Here is a 17,604-nt window from a genome sequence, read left to right on the forward strand (position 1 = left end):
GGTGACTCTATGGTCAGTAGTGGGCTCAAGTGTGAGACTGCCACTCTCGGTGGTCGAATGAGGAATTATAACTATGTTTAGTGGGAGGACACCATGGAAGGGGGAGCTCTTGGACAGATCAAGTTGTGAATTCTTGGTTATCAGGATATGAGTTTTTAGATTGGTTTGGTGCATAGGGGTGAGACTTGCGTTGGGAGTCACCCCTGATCTCAATTGAAGGATTCGATTGTGGTTAATGGTTGGTTATGTTATCCTTGGTTAGACTAGAAGGGCGGTTGGAGTCATTATCGCAAGGCTGGTAGGACAACTCTCGTTAGACATGCCTTTGTACAGGAGTCACATGGTGCAATTGTGTGAGTATAACAGTCTCAGCAACCGGTTGGAAATCCGATATATCGGTTAATTGGTACGTAAGTATGAGACCAGGGAGGTTTACGTTGCATCAAAAAATGTAATTATATATATATATATATATATATATATATATATATATATAATCTCAACTATTTTAAACAATATTATTAAATAGAATCTACCCGTTACTTGCGCATAAATAATACTGAATATTTTTCTTGAGTTATTGTTATTTTTTAATAAATGTTATGATCGTTTAATTTCTAATTTTACTTATATGGCCATATTTTAATTTTAATGATAGATATTGATATAACTAAATTTATGTTACCTTTTTACTATAATTATGTATTAATTTACAAAATCACCTCAAAGAACATTCTATTACTGTAAAAATAGTTTTTGGATATTATTTTATAGTTAATTTGACAATTCAACTAGTTTGTATTTAACATGTTTAAATATTTTAATTATTTAAAAGAAAAATCATTGATTGTTTTTTATGTTTATTTGAGAATTTGGATTATGTTTTAAATCTAATCTCATATTTTATTGATACTTTAAAAGTTAAATATAAACATTGTCTAATATTTAAAATAAAAATTTAAGTATATTATATTAGTATATTTAAATTATAAAAAAACTAAGTATATTATAATAATAGTTCAAGTAATTTGTCATATTAATGATATTATTTGGTATTAATAAGTTAAATAAGGTTGGAAGTTGAAAAGAAACGAGCTTCAAATTATTAAGAGTAAATTGCTTCAATTATATATATATATATATATATATATATATATATATATATATATATATATATATATATATATATATATATATCAAATAACAAATAGTATCAAAGTACTACAAGTTTTACTAATATATATATATATATATATATATATATATATATATATATATATATATATATATATATCAAATAACAAATAGTATCAAAGTACTACAAGTTTTACTAACATAATAATATTAAAACATATATTGTAAAATTTATAGTCAATAAACATATTAAACATTTATAAAATACATTAAACTCAACATACGCTTAATATATTTCATATGTTGAGAAACATAATGAAATAATCACTTTTTATGCTTAAAAAACCATTTCTTCAACTCTTCATATCTATTCAACTTTTTACATTTTAATCACACACTAGTTCAAACATATGAATATCATTTTAGGGAAATCTTACTTATATACTACTACCATGGCTAGAAATGTATAAATGAGGGAAAAATAAAAATTCATTAATTATTGCCATTATTTTTAGAAACCTGAAAATACATTTGTTAAGTAAATATTATATATTAGTTAAAAACTCTTGAGTACTTGTTATTACTTTGTTTTTTCATGATAGATATGGAGAGTGTAATCACGTATTAATCAAATCAAAGTACCTTTATTTATCAGTTTCCAAATCAAATTTCAATCTTTTTAGTTGTGCTTTGATTCTTAGTTTAAATGTAAATTCCCCCCCCCCCCCCCCCCCCTTTAAATTTGTTATGTTGTCTCTAATTTAACTTATAATCGATGTTTGTAATACCGATTCACTTTTGTTCCCGTGTGTTTGACAACCCGGTCATACGAAATCTATACTACTAAAAGATTGCATGTACTTGCCCACTTGTGTAATAGTCCTCAGTTCTAATGAAATCGATTATAAATTTAAGACTGGAATTTACACATTATTCATACACGTAAATTTAGGTTGCAAATGCAACATCTTATAATGGCCTAACATGGCATAAAGCATTATTAGATGCTTTATATATATATATATATATATATATATATATATATATATATATATATATATATATATATATATATATATATATATATATAAATAATAAGTATTTTGTTATGAAATGAAAATCACATAATAACGTGTAATATATATATATATATATATATATATATATATATATATATATATATATATATATATATATATATATATATATATATATATTAATTACGTCATAAATATTTTGTTATAAAATGAAAATCACGTAATAATGTGTAACCTAATTGTTACAAGTATGTATGTACCTACCTTAGAGACTAGGTAATATGGTCTCAATCCACTTTCATTGTATCTTGGTCTTGTAGTAAATCTATCGAATCCCAACATTAGCATTTTCCATCACTAAAGGTTCTCTATACATATCACATGAGGCTTATTTTTCAATATTTAGGCACTATACTTTTAGTAATGTCATTTTACTTTAATTGCTTGCTTTCTATGTAGTTAAGTTTAAATATATCACTAATCTAAATACTTCACAGTAATTTCTAAACTTCACATATATAATTGAAATCTCCAATTTACAATTAGGCCACCTACTTCTTCATAACCATGTCTTTTTATGTTTTTTTGTATTTATATCTCATAATCATAGAATGATAATTATATACTTAGGCATTCCAAAAATATAATTCAGTGACGATACATATATCATAGAAGCATCATTCTAAATTCAATATATTCTAAACATATTAATTAACTAGGTGTAAGACCTATGTATTACATGGGTTAATTAAAAAAATTAAATATAAAGGTCTAAATATTTAAGAACTTCGAATTTATAAGAAAATAAGAAAAATAACTAATTATTAAAATCAATTTTTTATCTTTTAAATTTAACTAAATAAATAAAATAAACTAATGTGCTTTAATTTAGAAATTCTAAAATAAAAAGGTAAGTGCATTAATGAAATTGATATTCATTTATTACTATATTTATTGTAATTATTACATTAAAGTGTTATGTAGAATTTATTAAAATAGAAAAACCTATAAAATGAAATATGGAATAAAAATTAATTCAAAATAACCACAAAATGACATTTGACAAATTGAATAAGAGTGTGACATGTGACAAAAAAAAACTTCATTTATTAGAATAGATAAACTGCATTGTCAATAAAGTGTCATTTACATGCATTCTTGTCATTAACTAACTGTTATTTTCTACTAGAAAAAAGCTACGTGTTATTTAACTTATTGACATTCCATTAAGGAACTAAATATGTGCAGGCCCGGTTTAGGGCAGGTGCAATATGGGCATTGGAACAGGGCCCAAAATTTTAAAGGACCCCATTTTTTTTATAATATATCATGTATCAGTTCAGGCCAAGAAATCCAATTAGAAATCAACACCGTTAAACACACATCGAAGACAGTAGCAAAGCGGTCGATCGTTCCATCAAGGCATCAATTGATCAATACATCATCGATTCATAGTGTTCATTTCATTAAAAAAAAAGTCGACAGTGGTCGCCGGGTAAGGCATTAGGCATCGCGCCTCAGCGACCGCTTGCAGCAATCATCACCGATTCATCATTCTTCGATCACCCATCCAGGCTCCAACCATCCTCCATCAGTCCATCGTTGATACATAGATTCAAGCCTAGGTGAGGGTCGATTAGAGTCTTGGTCTCTTGGGCAGTTACTCAGTTAGACATTTATCTATTATTCTATTTATAATTTATCATGTATTGTATTCTTTATCACTTTATCAATGATTTTCATTCTTGATTTATGGTCCTATCAATGTAATAGATTATGAGAAATTAAGGAATGAGGAATTAATGATTATGAGTTTGTAAATTATAATTTTCAGTTCAATTGGATACTTGAATCAGTTGAATGTTTGAATGAATTATAGAATAAATAGATTATCAATTTTTCAGATTCATGGTATGTTTAATTGTGTAATTGTTTAACAATGTTTAATTTTTTAGATTCTTGAATGTTATTCATAAATGTTTAATTGTTTATCACTATATCGTATTGTCATTATGTCATATTATCATATTGAAATCTGATTGAATGATTCACAATTATTGAATGAAATCAATGAATGATTTTGAAATAGATAATTGGAAACAGAAATTAAATTATGAGATTATGTTTATTGTATAATTGTTTATCAGAAATTTGGAATTCAGAATCTATAGTGTTTAAAGAATCAAATTATGTTTATTGTTTGTAAAATTGTAGAGATGAAGTTTAAACAACCATCCGGTGGTCAAAAACGTAAAAAAACAAAACTAGATGAAGAAAAGAGAAAAGTTGATGTCGGTGCTCTAGATAAGTTTATCCATAGACAACCTATTGAAGAGCATGTTGAAGAGCACATTGAAGATCACATTGAAGAGCATGTTGAAGAGCACATTAAAGAGCAAGAGCATATAGAAGTAGAAGAGGCAGAAGAGCAAGAGCCTGTTAAAGAGCTTGTTGATATATATGATCCAAGAAGGTGGGAAAAAATTAATTCTGAGGAGATTAAACTTTTGGTCCAGAAAGGTCTTAAAAGAGATAATAGTATTATGTATGGTCCCTATGATAAATTTGGCAGACGATTTTTTGCAGCTTTATATACATGAACTTTACCAAATTTGGAGAAGTGTGATAGAGAATGGCTAGTATATTCGAAAGAGCTAGACTTGGTATTTTGTTTCTATTGTAATGTTGTCACACGCCCAAACCAAGGATGACGGAAACGTCCGGGGGTGGAGGACTTCATGTAGAGTATCACAACAACGAGTATAATAGTGATCAAAGTAAATACAACCATCATAAATATCATTGAAAAAGTTACACCAATGTATATGTTTACATGTTTCAAAATCAATTACATTATGATGACAAAAGTAAGTTCTTGAGGGTTTAATGTCCCATCCTCAAAGCGCTGAAGTTTTCCTGTTTCACTGATTTCCTGAGAATACAAGTAGTTGTGAAAAAGTGTCAACAATTAAGTTGGTGAGTTCATAAGATTATTGTTTGAAGTAGAAACCGTTTTCCTTGTAAAATCGATAGAGTTTGCTTTCCACAAAATCCAATATTTTCTTAGTTAAGTGTGAACAGACTATTCATATATGATGCGTTAATGAACCCAGGAATGACCCGTAGATTTCCCCTATAATCGTCCAACGTATATAAGTTATATAAGATTTAAGTTAGATAAAACGTTGAATATAGTGGGTCTGCCCTAGGTCCACAACCCAACGAGGAACAGGAGATGAGGCGGGCACCACCAATTCTAAGCCAATCAAGACTAAATTCTTATATGACTCAAGCATATACGCTCAACGATTATAGTTGAAGTCTAACAATTCTAGATGAAATATAGTTTTAATATCATAACAACTATTTTATGTGAACCTGGTACTTTGGAATGTACCCCATGTGTAGTTAAAAATCCGGTACTTTGTATCTGTACCCCTTTTCGTATAAAACCCGGAACTTTGTATCTGTACCCCTTTTTGTATAAAACCCGGTACTTTGTATCTGTACCCCTTTTTGTAATTAAAAACCCAGTACTTTGTACTTGTACCCCTTTTTGTATAAAAAACCCGGTACTTTGGAATGTACCCCATTTATCTAAAAACCCGGTACTTTGGAATGTACCCTATTCGTGTGAAAACCTTTTGTAATGTAATGATCATAAACTATACCTAGTATAGTTTATCAAAATGTTTGAAATGTATATGCAACCTAACTATACTTATTATAGTTTAGTATGTTTATTTGTGGTGTATAAGAACCCTTTCTATGTAAGTCAAATGTATAGTAAAATATAGCTATGTTTATCTTGCTTTGCTTTGTACTAATGGTTATGATGGAGGATTCTTATAAATTCAGTAAGTAATTTCCTATCATATAAATATATCATTACAAGAAATACATGTAATATATGAAGTCATCAAAGATTTAACACTTTGCTCAACATGTTACAAAGTCTTTTGAAAGTTATAAGCTGTTAACTAAATTTAACCTTTCTGCACTGTTTTAGAAAAATCATAGAAAAATCATACGAAGTCGAAAACTAGATCCGTAAATTTTGAGAGTTCCTAAAATGTATCTAGTTTACTCATAATTTTTATCATGATTTTTGGAAGCCTTTAACTTGTATTAAAATTCTCATATTCACAGACTGGTCCGGATTTGTGTTTGAAAAGACAGGCTGTTTTGTAAAAATCACCATAAATTGTAGAAACATCGTGTAGAGATGTGCAAGTAGTCATTTTAAAGCTAAGAATTGGAAATACTTGCAACTAAAACAGTGTTGAAAACTAAAATGGTTAAGTTGTCCAAAACAGTCCGTGAATGGAGTTGAACTTTTCTGATGAAGGCTGTTAGAAAAGTTTAGTTATGTTCTTGGTGTTTTAACTTGTATTCCCCCCCCCCCCCCTAAAAACTTGAGAAAACATGAAAATGTAGGGGTATGAACTCACCTTGAGTAGTTTCATTAGATGAGTGTTGAAGAAGAGAAGTAGTCAACTCAAGAACACTTGAAGAATCACTTGAAGATTCGAAGATCTAACAAGAATGTGATGATGTTTGTGTAAGCAATATATGATTTTGAGTAGGAGGATGTGTAATAATCATAAGAAAAATGATGATACTTACTAAATGAAGGAGAAAAGCCTTGGAGTATGCCTTGAAATTCTCAAAATTGAGAGAGAAAGATTAGAGAGTTTGGAGTGTGATTCTTGGTGGAAAAATGAGAGAATGAATGAATTGTGAGGAGAGAGGAGACTTTTCTAGCCTTTGACCAATTGTGTGGTTGGAAAAAGGTGGGAAAAGTACAATGAATTGACTAGGTAAGGTCTGATGGGGAATAGTGACATGAGTGGATATGAGTGGTTGCTTGTGTCATAGAATAAAGGAAAGTCAACACTCCACCTCTTGTTCTTCACCCACTCTTTTGGATAAGGTTTTATCCTTAAAAACGTGATAAATTAATAATTATAGGTCCTTATAAGTTAAAATATAGTTTTGGGTGAAAACCCCGTGTTAAAACAATTAAAAACGAAGCTAAAATGAAGTCGTAGTCGAAAACCGGAAAGAAAATGGCTAACAGCGAAGCTTCTCGGAAGGGGGCCGAAGGTTCGGTCGCTTCTGATGCTGGGTCCGAAGCGAAAGGAAGCGAGGGTCAGCAGGAAGCGAAGGGTCAGAAGCGAGATAGACCGAAGTGAACAGTACGTTCAGGTTCGGTTCCAGGAGCCTTCGGGTTCGGGTGTGCATGCGAGGTTCGGGCCCGAGAAGACCCTTCGGGTTCGGTTCTCAGCAGGTTCGGGTTCGGCTCAGGAGGGTTCGGTCCCTAAGAGGACTTTCGGCCCTAAGAGGGGTTTCGGGTCCTTAAGAGGGGTTTCGGGTCCTTAAGCCCTTTTTGTCCGTTTTTGCCCCGTTTTAAGCCGTTTTTGACCCGGTTAAGGGTCGGAATGACTTGAATGACTTCAAAAAGTTACGGAAACTTTTGAGAGAGATTTGGGAGAGATTTCACATTCTTGGAGAGATTTCACATACAAAGACATATTTTGGAGAGATTTCACATATTTAGAGAGATTTGACATTCTTGGAGAGATTTCACATACAAAGAGATATTTGGGAGAGATTCCACATACTTAGAGAGATTTGACATTCTTGGAGAGATTTCACATACAAAGAGATATTTGGGAGAGATTCCACATACTTAGAGAGATGTGGGAGAGACTTGACATTCTTGGAGAGATTTCACATACAAAGAGATATTTGGGAGAGATTCCACATACTTAGAGAGACTTGGGAGAGACTCTCGATAAGAAGAGATAGAGTGGAAACGATTGAGAGTGGTTTTATTTGTGACCATTTTGAGTGTTCGGCTTCGCAATGCAAGGTCCGTAAACCCCGTTAAGCCTTGTTTAAGGATCTTACACACTCCCGATGAGTATGCAACATTGTTTTATCGGTTTGGCTCGTCACCTACCACAGTTTTAGGTTAAGGAGATCTAGATGTACGTACTTTTCGATTTATGATCTCTCATTAGAATAGCGATTTGTTTAGTAATTACATAACGTAAGCCATAGTACACAAGGGTTAGTTGAGTTGAATGGTTTGACTTGTTAACTTAAGTTGACTTTGAATTGACCAGAATTTGACGGTTGTCATATCATCCCCCCGTTAGAGGGAATTTCGTCCCGAAATTTGAATTTAGGCAAGGAGTTTGTGAGTGACTACAGTTGGCTCTATATTATTTTGATTCTGACTAAGAGATGAGTTATTATACATGAAAACTTAGCTTATACACATTATGATATAACCAAGACTGGGCGGATAGTGAAATGTGTGATTCTACTTTAGTTTCACATCGCAACGAGGAAAAGAAACTTAGTTAGAAATCTTACATTCTATTGTCTACCAGGTCTTCGTTATATATAACTGGGGAATGTATAAGTGAGGAAACCATAACAAATAACATTCTTACTAATCCTTCTTAATGAACTAGAATTCCTAGTAAGGGCTATCATTGAACCTAGATGTATTTCGACCGTTCACCTATAGAGTAGAAGTATGTTCTTGAAGGTTTGACCTACATCCCTATGATGCAGACCTATCACGGAGTAGAAGTAAGTTCATAGAATGGTCTCATGATGTTTGTCGTTCAAACCGGGTTCCATTGGTTGGTGAATAACATGATCCAACCTTTGAAAGAGAATTGGGACGATCCCGGAGCTAAAATTACTCTAGTTCAACAACTCGACTAGAGTGGGTTTCAGATAGACTCCTATGGTAGCACAATGGAAGTATTTGGACAAAGGGTGTCACAGAATTTAGCCGACTGACAATGTCATTGTTGTTTAAGATGTAACCAATTGGGGAAAAATTGACCTTGTAGAGGGTCTCACATCACATCCGGAGCAGGAGAGTTTTTGGCCGCCTAAAGGCCTAACCAAAAGTACCTATAGTACAAGATAGTTTCATAGAGGATGCCACATAGGACATTGATAGGAAAAACGATTCCTTTTTAACAGGGAAAGAAAGTAAGGCATCTACTACTGGCGGCGGTCATCCCTCTGGTGATCCCTTAGTTCAGCTAGTTGCCGCTCCATATCAGGCAGGTGCCTTTCGTATACCCTCTAGCGTACTCAGAGTTCTATGACTTCGGTTCATGTTTCAGCCAGTGCTTGCAGTAGGGTTTCGTGGTCTCTCTTAGATTTTTCACGAGTGTGCTCAAGGCGATTGGTGCGGATTGTATGTATTCTTGCATTTGCGTCAACCTCTGCGATACAATGGAGAGTTGTTCTGCCCTGAATCTCGTTTCGGGCAACTCTATGGACCAGGATTGGAAGAATTCTATCTACTAAGCTTCCTTCGCTTATGTTGTAGAAGCTTCGGTCTCCATTAAACGGCATAGGTTGGTCTTGCTCTTCGCTCCAGGTTTCCAAGCACTCTACCCAAGGAGGCGTCGGGCCTTGAAAAAAAATCGGACGAGGGTTAGGATTCGGAACAAGGGCCATCGGGGTAGGTTCTCCACTTCAGGGTCGGAGTCAGAACCATCAGCAAAGCCTTCAGCTTGGTGACCATCCACAGGGATTGGGTAATCATTCCCTGGCTCCTCTCCGAGCCATTCAATATTGCCGTGGTTGGGGTAGCACGAGTCGTCGTGGGGATGGAATCCAGCCATGATATCTTCACGAGAAATGGGGATATAAGAAATAACTAAGTAGATGTACTAATTAGCTAATTATAAGATGATCTTTATCAGGTACTTCAATACATTGTTTAGTGCATACTAGTCATATGTATTTGGGACAGGATAGACCTTCGAATAAGCGACCCTAACTCTAAATCCCCAATCCAACGAGAACAGGAAGTAAAGCAAAGATCCACAGATTCTAAGTCTATGACGTCCTGGATACATATAATTTTAATGTATCCACTAAGCAATTATTGACCTATTGATAAAAATCTATTTAGTTCTCAGATAAGTAATTATAATAACACCAAATACCCCTATGGTATTTCATTGTGGTAGTGTTGGTAAGTTTTTAGACTTGTTGCCATATCACAACCATTCTTGGGCATGTGCTAATCACTCCTCGGACCAGCATAGTTGATCAGGCTATGCCACTCCTAAGACTGACCATACATCCCCGAGCTTACCTGTGATATCCAACAATCATTACTTTTGTTTTGTTCTAGAATGATGTTGACCTTAGTATGTATGAATGCATGTATACTTTTAATAAGAAACTATTTATTTCTAGAAGTATAGTTGTTTTGAAAACTTTAAATCAGAGACTCTAGTCCCAATGCATTTATAGTTTGTATATCTTATGTGGTTCGATATACTGAGTTCACTATAAACAATGCTCTGATACCAATCTGTCACACCCCCAAACCAAGGATGGCGGAAACGTCCGGGGGTGGAGGATTTCATGTAGAGTATCACAACAATGAGTATAATAGTGATCAAAGTAAATACAACCATCATAAATATAATTGAAAAAGTTACACCAAAGTATATGTTTACATGTTTCAAAATCAATTACATTATGATGACAAAAATAAGTTGTTGACGGTTTAACGTCCCATCCTCAAAGCGCTGAAGTTTTCATGTTTCACTGATTTCCTGAGAATACAAGTAGTTTTGAAAAAGTGTCAACAATTAAGTTGGTGAGTTCATAAGAGTTTTGTTTGAAGTAGAAACCGTTTTCCTTGTAAAATCGATAGAGTTTGATTTCAAGAAAATCCAATATTTTCTTAGTTAAGTGTGAATAGACTATTCCTATATGATGCGTTAATGAACCTAGGAATGACCCGTAGATTTCCCCTATAATCGTCCAGCGTATATAAGTTATATAAGATTTAAGTTAGATAAAACGTTGAATATAGTGGGTCTGCCCTAGGTCCACAACCCAACGAGGAACAGGAGATGAGGCGGGCACCACCAATTCTAAGCCAATCAAGACTAAATTCTTATATGACTCAAGCATATACGCTCAACGATTATAGTTGAAGTCTAACAATTCTAGATGAAATATAGTTTTAATATCATAACAACTATTTTATGTGAACCTGGTACTTTGGAATGTACCCCATTTGTAGTTAAAAACCCGGTACTTTGTATCTGTACCCCTTTTTGTATAAAACCCGGTACTTTGGAATGTACCCCATTTATATGAAAACCTGGTACTTTATATCTGTACCCCTTTTTGTATAAAACCCGGAACTTTGTATCTGTACCCCTTTTTGTATAAAACCCGGTACTTTGTATCTGTACCCCTTTTTGTAATTAAAAACCGGTACTTTGTATTTGTACCCCTTTTTGTATAAAAAACCCGATACTTTGGAATGTACCCCATTTATGTGAAAACCCGGTACTTTAGAATGTACCCTATTCGTGTGAAAACCTTTTGTAATGTAATGATCATAAACTATACCTATTATAGTTTATCAAAATGTTTGAAATGTATATGAAACCTAACTATACTTATTATAGTTTAGTATGTTTATTTGTGGTGTATAAGAACCCTTTCTATGTAAGTCAAATGTATAGTAAAATATAGTTATGTTTATCTTGCTTTGCTTTATACTAATGGTTATGATGGAGGATTCTTATAAATTCAGTAAGTAATTTCCTATCATATAAATATATCATTACAAGAAATAAATGTAATATATGAAGTCATCAAAGATTTAACACTTTGCTCAACATGTTACAAAGTGTTTTGAAAGTTATAAGCTGTTAACGAAATTTAACCTTTCTGTGTTTTAGAAAAATCATACGAAGTCGAAAACTAGATCCGTAACTTTTGAGAGTTCCTAAAATGTGTCTAGTTTACTCATAATTTTTATCATGATTTTTGAAAGCCTTTAACTTGTATTAAAATTCTCATATTCACAGACTGGTCCGGATTTGTGTTTGAAAAGACAGGCTGTTTTGTAAAAATCACCATAAATTGTAGAAACATCGTGTGGAGATGTGCAAGTAGTCTTTTTAAAGCTAAGAATTGGAACTACTTGCAACTAAAACAGTTTTGAACACTAAAATGGTTAAGTTGTCCAAAACAGTCTGTGAATGGAGTTGAACTTTTCTGATGAAGGCTGTTAGAAACGTTTAGTTATGTTCTTGGTGTTTTAACTTGTATTCCCCCCCCCCCCCCCTAAAAACTTGAGAAAACATGAAAATGTAGGGGTATGAACTCACCTTGAGTAGTTTCAGTAGATGAGTGTTGAAGAAGAGAAGTAGTCAACTCAAGAACACTTGAAGAATCACTTGAAGATTCGAAGATCTAACAAGAATGTGATGATGTTTGTGTAAGCAATATATGATTTTGAGTAGGAGGATGTGTAATAATCATAAGAAAAATGATGATACTTACTAAATGAAAGAGAAAAGCCTTGGAGTATGCCTTGAAATTCTCAAAATTGAGAGAGAAAGATGAGAGAGTTTGGAGTGTGATTCTTGGTGGAAAAATGAGAGAATGAATTAATTGTGAGGAGAGAGGAGACTTTTCTAGCCTTTGACCAATTGTGTGGTTGGAAAAAGGTGGGAAAAGTACAATGAAGTGACTAGGTAAGGGCTGATGGGGAATAGTGACATGAGTGGATATGGGTGGTTGCTTGTGTCATAGAATAAAGGAAAGTCAACACTCCACCTCTTGTACTTCACCCACTCTTTTGGATAAGATTTTATCCTTAAAAATGTGATAAATTAATAATTATGGGTCCTTATAAGTTAAAATAAAGTTTTGGGTGAAATTCCCGCGTTAAAACAATTAAAAAAGAAGCTAAAATGAAGTCGTAGTCGAAAACCAGAAAGAAAATGGCTAACAGCGAAGCTTCTCGGAAGGTGGCCGAAGGTTCGGTCCCTTCTGATGCTGGGTCCGAAGCGAAAGGAAGCGAGGGTCAGCAGGAAGCGAAGGGTCAGAAGCGAGATAGACCGAAGTGAACAGTACCTTCGGGTTCGGTTCCAGGATCCTTCGGGTTCGGGTGTGCATGCGAGGTTCGGGCCAGAGAGGACCCTTCGGGTTCGGTTCTCAGCAGGTTCGAGTTCGGCTCAGGAGGGTTCGGTCCCTAAGAGGACTTTCGGCCCTAAGAGGGGTTTCGGGTCCTTAAGAGGGGTTTCGGTACCTTAAGCCCTTTTTGTCCGTTTTTGCCCCATTTTAAGCCGTTTTGACCCGGTTAAGGGTCGGAATGACCCGAATGACTTCAAAAAGTTAAGGAAACTTTTGAGAGAGATTTGGGAGAGATTTCACATTCTTGGAGCGATTTCACATACAAAGAGATATTTGGGAGAGATTTCACATACTTAGAGAGATTTGGGAGAGATTTCACATACAAAGAGATATTTGGGAGAGATTCCACATACTTAGAGAGATTTGGGAGAGATTTGACATTCTTGGAGAGATTTCACATACAAAGAGATATTTGGGAGAGATTCCACATACTTAGAGAGATGTGGGAGAGACTTGACATTCTTGGAGAGATTTCACATACAAAGAGATATTTGGGAGAGATTCCACATACTTAGAGAGATTTGGGAGAGACTCTCGATAAGAAGAGATAGAGTGGAAACGATTGAGGGAGGTTTCATTTGTGACCTTTTTGAGTGTCCGGCTTCGCAATGCAAGGTTCGTAAACCTCGTTAAGCCTTGTTTAAGGATCTTACACACTCCCGATGAGTATGCAACATTGTTTTATCAGTATTGCTCATCACCTACCACAGTTTTAGGTTAAGGAGATCTAGATGTACGTACTTATCGATTTATGATCTCTCATTAGAATAACGAGTTGTTTAGTAATTACATAACGTAAGCCATAGTACACAAGGGTTAGTTGAGTTGACCGGTTTGACTTGTTGACTTAAGTTGACTTTGAATTGACCAGAATTTGACGGTTGTCACAAATGTGTTTAGAAAAAGGATTTCAAAAGGTAAATTAGATGGTGAAGGTTATGCAAATTGGCACCATGTTACCACTTGGGTTAAAGAACACGAAATTTCATTGGATCATCTTATAAATAGGATTAAATGGTTTGATATGAGTAAAAGATTGAACTTGAATGAAACAATTGATAAAGTTCAATACGAGCAATTCAAGAAAGAAAGAGCTTACTGGAAACAAGTCCTGTTGAGAATCATTGTAGTAGTGAAGTTTCTTGCTAAACATAATTTAGCATTTTGTGGATCCAATGAAAAGTTGTATAAAAAAGGTAACTATAAATTGTAATTTTTTTGTTCTAATTCCATCATATACCTTGTTGTTAATTATTATGATTGATTTCACTTTTTAATTGTTAATTGTATTTAATAGGTAACGGAAATTTTTTGGGTGTCATTGAAATGTTTGAAAAGTTTGACCCGGTTATCATATTGCATGTGCAGCAGATCACAAGTGATGGGCTTCATGTGCATTATCTTGGCCACTTAATCCAAAACGAACTAATATCTTTGCTAGCTCAAGAAATTAAAAAAGAACTTATCAGGAAGATAAAGGAAGCAAAGTACTACTCAATCATACTTGATTGTACTCCCGATTCAAGTCACCAGGAACAGATTACTATAATAGTGAGGTATTTAACGTTATCATATAATTTTGTTACAGTCAAGGAGTGTTTTTTAGGTTTTTTGAATGTTGATGATACCTCTGGAAAAGGACTATTTGATATTATGCTTGAGGAGTTAAAGTCTCTTGGTCTTGAAATTGATGATATGCGTGGTCAAGGCTATGATATGGAGCAAACATGAAAGGAAAAGACCAAGGAGCGCAAAAGAGATTTTTAGATATAAATCCTAGAGCATTTTACACTCGTTGTGGATGTCATTCTCTTAATCTAACATTATGTGATATGGCTTACAATTGTGTTAAAGGAAAGAACTTTTTTGGATCTATCCAACACATTTATACTATCTTTGCAAATTCTACTAAGAGGTGGGATATTTTGAAAGATAATGTTAAAGCTTGGAGTCTTAAGTCATTGTGTTAAACTCGTTGTGAAAGTCGGGCTGAGAGTGTAAAGGCGATTAAACTTCAACTTGTGGATGTACGGGAATCTTTACTTCAAGTTGGAGAAAAAGATAATGATGTTATAATTGCAAGTGAAGCAACTTCACTACCGGAAAAAGAACTTGGTGACTTTGAATTTTTGGTATCAACTATTATTTGGTATGAAGTACTAAACCATGTGAATATTGTGAGTAAGAAGTTGCAATCAAAGGATATGCTTCTTGATAATGCTATTACCGAAATAAACAAATTGATTGGGTATTTCAAGGATTATAGAGAAACTGATTTTTCAAAAGTGATTGTTGAAGCTAAGGAGATTGCTATTGAAATGGGTATTTATCCAATATTTTCACAAAAGCGTTTGATTGAAAGGAAAAAAAGGTTTGATAAGAGTTCAACCAGCAAAGAAGTTTCATTTACACCTGAAGAGAATTTTAGAGTCAATTATTTCTTATTCATTGTTGATCAAGCTATTTCTTCTCTTGAGACATGATTTGAACTATTCAAAGAGTATGATAAAGTCTTTTGTTTTTTATTTCCACATAATTTGTGGGGAATTGAAGATAAAGCTCTTAAGTTGTATTGTCATCGTCTTGAAAAAGTACTCAAGTTTGAAGAAAGATCGGATATTGATGTTGAGGAACTTTATACGGAGTTGAAATTATTTGAGACATTGGAAACCAATTAATTTAGCAACCCTATAGATGTTTTGAAGTTTTTGAAAGAACTTGATTATTTCCCAAATGCAAGCATTGCATATAGAATATTGTTGACTATTCCAGTAACGGTTGCATCTGTAGAAAGGAGTTTTTCGAAATTGAAGTTTGTGAAATCTTACTTACACTCCACAATGACACAAGAAAGACTTAGCAGTTTGGCAATGATATCTATCAGGAACGAAATCTTAGAGAGTATAGACTATGAAGAGTTGATCAACCAATTTGCAATCAAGAATGCTAGGAGAGCTTCACGGATCGCCGGTTCGCAGTTAGGATATGTAATTACTCATTAAAATACTATGATTTTGCTTGGTTTATTTCTATAACGTTTATCGTCATTTTAATAAACCTTAGCTCAATTGCACAACCTACTACAGAAACTTGAAGCAGGAATGAAGGGAAAAGTTTTAGCCTCCACTCCTGCTAGTTCTCCCCTTCTGACTATTGGACAGGGAAAGGGAAAGAAGAGTAAAGTTCCTCCTAAGCAGAACTGGAAGGGCAAGGCCCATGTCAGTTCATCTAGCAGTGACCCAAATGCCAAGCCTAGTTCTAACATTCTTCACATTTCTGATCCCAAAGAGGTTGATTGCTTTTACAACAATGACAAGGGGCATTAGAAACAAATCCACCTAAAGTATCTGCAAGATATGAAGGATCGCAAGGTGAAGCCATCTTTTGTAGGTATATACACTATTTCATCTAATAACTCATCATCTTCTTGTTCTTGGATCCTTGATATAGGATGTGAATTTCATATTTGTTTTGATTTGCAGGGGCTAAAAGAATGTGAAGAGGTGGAGCATGGAAGGATGAACCTGATCCTAGGGAATCGACGATCTTCTCCTATTACCAAGATTGGAGTGTATACTCTAGTGCTTAGTATTGAAGTTTGTTTAGATTTAATAAATTGTTGCTACTCATCATAAATGACACAAAACATTATTTCTTTTCATGCATTGTTCAGACAAGGTTTTAGATATTCAATTAATGATATGAACGGTTCTATTTCTGCTTATAAAAATGGTGTTTTTGTATTTGAAGCTTTACCTTGTGATGGTGTGTATGAAACTATGAAGTATGTTGATAATTTAGGCAATAATGTTTTTCATATTGATTTATCTAATGGTGTAGACAAAGCGTGCTTGTGACATTGTCTTGGACACATTAACAAGAAACATATTGCCCAACACCAAAAGGATGGAGTGTTTGAATCATTTGACCTAAGGTCAAATGATACATGCAAATATTGTCTTTTGGGAAATGACAAAATCACCTTTCATAGGATCTTGTGAAAGAGGTGAATGTTTGTTGATCTCATACATACAGATGTGTGGGGAACCTTCAGATCATCGACAAGGGATGATAACCATAAGCAAATATGATTATATCTAATTAATCAAGCATAAGTCAGAAACCTTTTAAAACTTCAAAGAGTTTAAACATGAAGTCGAGAATCAGTTAGAAGGGAAGATAAAGATGCTTATATCTGATAGAGGCGGAGAGTATCTTAGTATCGAGTTTAACGACTATCTAAAGGAATGTGGAATAGTTTCACAACTGACACCTCATAGGAAACCACAACTGAATGGTGTGGATGAAAGGCATAATCGGACCTTGTTAGACATGGTTCGTTCCATAAAGAACCGTGCTTTTCTTCCTATTCATTTTTGGGAGTATGCCTTAGAGACAGTCACCCACATCCTCAATCTTGTCCCTACAAAGA

The 17,604-nt window shown here is 33.9% G+C and overlaps 1 protein-coding gene across 1 annotated transcript; it reads left to right on the plus strand.

The window, feature by feature from the left end:
• The first annotated feature begins 4,387 nt into the window (after window positions 1-4,387).
• On the plus strand, window positions 4,388-15,655 carry LOC145060381 (uncharacterized). Its single transcript, XM_079008062.1, has 4 exons — window positions 4,388-4,644; window positions 14,073-14,368; window positions 14,470-14,728; window positions 15,157-15,655. The coding sequence occupies exons 1-4, from the start codon at window positions 4,388-4,390 to the stop codon at window positions 15,653-15,655; spliced, it is 1,311 nt and encodes a 436-aa protein (XP_078864188.1).
• The last annotated feature ends 1,949 nt before the right edge of the window (window positions 15,656-17,604 follow it).

This window comes from Lactuca serriola, chromosome 6, assembly GCF_051521515.1.
Source record: "Lactuca serriola cultivar US96UC23 chromosome 6, Lser_US96UC23_V15, whole genome shotgun sequence".
NCBI classification, from domain to species: Eukaryota; Viridiplantae; Streptophyta; class Magnoliopsida; order Asterales; family Asteraceae; genus Lactuca; species Lactuca serriola.

Bases quoted from the DNA above. Each gene is read 5' to 3' on its own strand.
- LOC145060381 (XM_079008062.1), top strand. From the start codon at position 4,388: ATGAAGTTTAAACAACCATCCGGTGGTCAAAAACGTAAAAAAACAAAA. The intron at 14,369-14,469 runs GTAACTATAAAT...TGTATTTAATAG, and splicing joins TGAAAAGTTGTATAAAAAAG to GTAACGGAAATTTTTTGGGT. The intron at 14,729-15,156 runs GTATTTAACGTT...TCGTTGTGAAAG, and splicing joins CAGATTACTATAATAGTGAG to TCGGGCTGAGAGTGTAAAGG.